General features: G+C 37.1%; 1 protein-coding gene across 1 annotated transcript; it reads left to right on the top strand.

The window, feature by feature from the left end:
• Positions 1 to 3,566, top strand: LOC109587565 (uncharacterized). The gene is made up of 2 exons (XM_020003797.1): positions 1 to 81; positions 183 to 3,566. The coding sequence occupies exons 1-2, from the start codon at positions 32 to 34 to the stop codon at positions 3,403 to 3,405; spliced, it is 3,273 nt and encodes a 1,090-aa protein (XP_019859356.1). The 5' UTR covers positions 1 to 31; the 3' UTR covers positions 3,406 to 3,566.
• Positions 3,567 to 3,772: the final 206 nt, after the last annotated feature.

Here is a 3,772-nt window from a genome sequence, read left to right on the forward strand (position 1 = left end):
TGCTGCAGCTATAGCCTAGCTTTGATCAACAATGAACTTGCTATCATGGAATCCTATATCTTTTCTGTTTACTTTTATATGGTGAGTTTGGTGGCCATGACATGCCTTTTTCTTTCTTGATGCTGTTGGCAGAAACATGCATGCATCAAGGCTGCTAATGTTATAATTATTATATTTTTTAGGACTTTTTCATTTTCACAAGCATCATACTTGGCGGATTTTCCAAGAGTTCATTTCTATGGAAAATATCGTGCAGATGCCTCTACACCTAATAACTATCGCTGCAACTTTGATCCCAATGTTGATGATTCATTTGAAGATGATCCTGTTCGTAATTGGAACTATATTGGTACAAATGAGTTCTCAATCCAAGACACCTTTGTTACTGGAGTCACAACTGATAGTGGAGTGACTGACGATGAAGTAATTGGAGCTGCAGTTTTAGACAGTGGTAATCATCCTTTTGCAAAAATGGTAGACATAGACACTGAATGGCAAGGAAATTCTACTACTATATATGGAATGGTGTTTAGGATAGTATGGAGAAATGGTACAGAAGCTCTGAGAGGGAAGTGGGCTCCAAGTTCAATATCACAGAGCATTTGGCCTAGAAGGAAGTGCTATCAAGGAAGTGAAGATTCCTTTCCTTTAGGAACATTGTCAACTACAACTATCACTAACATTACATGGGGAGATTTGAGGGGATCAGCTGTACTTAAAAAGTTAAAGGAATTAAGCACAAAAGGGAACAAAAAATTACAGTTGTCCATCTCATTGAGTACATATACTAGAAACGATAAAGATTTTGCTAAAACAGCCTTCACACTTGGTTTAATCACTGGGACAATTGGAGTTAGTAGTGACACTGAACCTTTAAACTATGGAGGAGAGAGGCTCTTAAGTCACACTGAAATAAAGTACTCACCTGATGTAAGCAATGTACCATCCGATGATTCATGTTATAATTCTAATGATAGCCGATGGATGAATGATGCTCCATTTAAAATGAATGAAAATTTGCTTTCAATAGACTTGAGCAATTCACTGCCAAGTGACCTGGATGGAAATTTACGATATTTAAATCCTCTTTATGCTGGTATATTGCATCAATCACCTGAGCAGCCGGAGAAGGCATGTATAGAGCTATTAGGGGATGAAATACACTACTGTGGTGATAACCACAGTAGTCCTTATTGCAATAATGACTGGTTGAAATTAACTGGTGGCATAGTGGACATTGAAATAACTGATAATCAAAAGGAAAAGCTACTCTCCTCTTCTTCACTGGTTGTGGCTTTAATGCAAGACAAGAGCTCAGAAACTAATGAAGTCTATCCTAACTGTTATGCATTGCCTTCTTCTAAGCATAACCTAAAGTTGATGCTGAAAGAGACTGACTACTACATGCGACCAAAAGGAGAATATATATTCTTTATTCATCCATCTGTCTCTACATCTGTCAATGTTCCATTTCTTGTTTCACACTTTGGAAAACCAGTAGCTAACTTAGATGTTAAAGTTGTGAGATGTACAGGAAAAACATGTACGGTTCTCCCTACTGATGGTGTAATTCCTTATGAGGGGAAATGGAATGCCAAAACAAATGAAAATGGAGTTGCAGTGTTTACTTTCACTGCAGTAAAGAAAATGAGTTCACTTCGAGAGTATAGTGAGCCTCCTTGTAAAGGTAGTGATGTATTGAAACTTCCCATTGATGGTCAAGTATATGGCTTTAATTTCTGTCCCAGTGAAGGAGAAAAGGACCAACAATGTGCCAGTTTTTCACTTCATTCATTAGTAATTAGAGCCTTTTCTAATCCAGAATATGATCCAGACAAGCTTTACACGTGGGTGGATCACATCCAACCAATATTTTCCCAATACCATCACCTATATCCTGTCATGCACGGTATACTCAATTTGAGCAATTATTACTCTGTCACTTCACCCCAAAATATTGGCCTATTAAACCTATCCATGCACCTTGATATAAATGACGCTAGTTATATGCCTGTTACTAGGGATCTACCAGAACCTCAGCGAAAAATGATACTAAAATGGTTAGAGAATCCAGTAAATCAATCAGAGGAGATAAATGCTCGTATGGACGATACTAGTGAAGTTTCACCTGAGTTACAATGTAATGAACCAAACCACACAGCAGCTGTAAGTATGTTTGAGAATTATGCTAAACCGCCTGTGTGCGAGGCTAAAGCAATTTCTTTCAATATTCAGGACTATTGCAAAAAATATGTTGACAAGTATTATTTTGACACGCTAAAATTACCGCTAAGTTACAATGCAGATGGATTTAAAAATAAAAATTGCCCAAAAAATAAGCGTCCTCTGTATAAATACAAGAAAAATTCTACAGATCCCGAAATACAGAAAAAGTGTAACGATGAAAATTTGAGGGAGCAGTTAAAAATTGGCTTAAAATTGGAGCTGGCAACTATACCACTCTATATGACTTCTCTATACTCTATTGGTGATGGATGCAATACTCAAGTATATAAAATCATTCGGGGGATCCTCATGCAAGAGATGCTGCACTTGGCTCTTGTGGGCAACATTATAAATGCAATGAATGGAGGCCATCCTATTATTGATAGTCCTGATGTTGCACCTAAATATCCAAGTCTAGGACTTCCTGGCTGTGTACATCCATCTCTTGATGTTCATTTAAAGAAAATTTCATTAAGACACATATATGATGTACCATTGGTGATTGAGAAGCCAAAATTATCTTGTGTCACTGAGAACAAGGAACAATTGCTAAACAATACAATAGGAGAATTTTATTCTGAAATAGAGCAGTGCATGCAAAAACTTGAAGAGAATGGAGAAGAAGTTTTTCAATCCAACAATTTTCAAATCTCATGGCCTTGGAAACCCTCTAAAGAACTAGGTACTCTTTTTGAAGTTAATAGTACTCAAACTGCATTAGAAGCAATCAAAGAGATCAAGGAGCAAGGAGAAGGTGCTAGCCCAATAGATCCAACAGATGGTGATGGGAATCAGTTAGGACATTATTATCGATTGATGGAAATTGTCTGCCAAAAGAAACTAATGAAGAATGAGGAAAACAAGCATTATTCATACAGTGGAGCTGACATTCCTTTTGACCCTAAAGGTGTGTGGCCAATGAGAGACAATCCAAGCAAAGAAGGCACAACTGGGAACTGCTACACAGAAGCAAGAGCATTCCACACAACTTATCGCAAGCTATTAAGAGAGTTACATGCAACCTTTGGTGGTGAGCCTGAAAGGATAGCTTCTGCAGTAACAATTATGGAGTCTCTTCTTGTTCATGGCAAGCGTGTCATGAGGGTTCCATTGACTCCTGAGAGTGAGGAAACGTGTGGACCAGTCTGGGATTATAAATGGGAAGAAAAACAAAATTAATTGGAGCAAGTACAAACTCCTGCTGAATGCTAAATCTACTTAGACATTTTTAGGCCTTTTAGTAGTTAATGATGTTAGGTTTTATGCTTTGTTATTATTATAGACTCATTAGTTTTGTTTTTTGGCTAAATTTTGAATGTTCAAATGCTCATAATCATAAATTAACTCAAACTTTCAGCACAGTATAAGGGCAACAGTGTACATCAAAATTAATAATAATTTTTTGTGGTCAAAATCTAACATAAATGGCCATTTATGCATAATGTAAGATAAGGTCCTCTAAGAAGTCTGGTAAGTATAAAAGCTCATTTTCCCAGTATAGCAAGGCTGCAAAAGTCGTGGCAGCCATATTGTTTTGGGAGGAATC

Source organism: Amphimedon queenslandica, unplaced genomic scaffold (assembly GCF_000090795.2).
Source record: "Amphimedon queenslandica unplaced genomic scaffold, v1.1 AMPQUscaffold_12526, whole genome shotgun sequence".
Lineage (NCBI taxonomy): Eukaryota > Metazoa > Porifera > Demospongiae > Haplosclerida > Niphatidae > Amphimedon > Amphimedon queenslandica.

Coding starts and splice junctions, on each gene's coding strand:
- LOC109587565 (XM_020003797.1), top strand. CDS start 32: ATGAACTTGCTATCATGGAATCCTATATCTTTTCTGTTTACTTTTATA. Junction 82..182: donor TTTCTGTTTACTTTTATATG/GTGAGTTTGGTG, acceptor TATATTTTTTAG/GACTTTTTCATTTTCACAAG.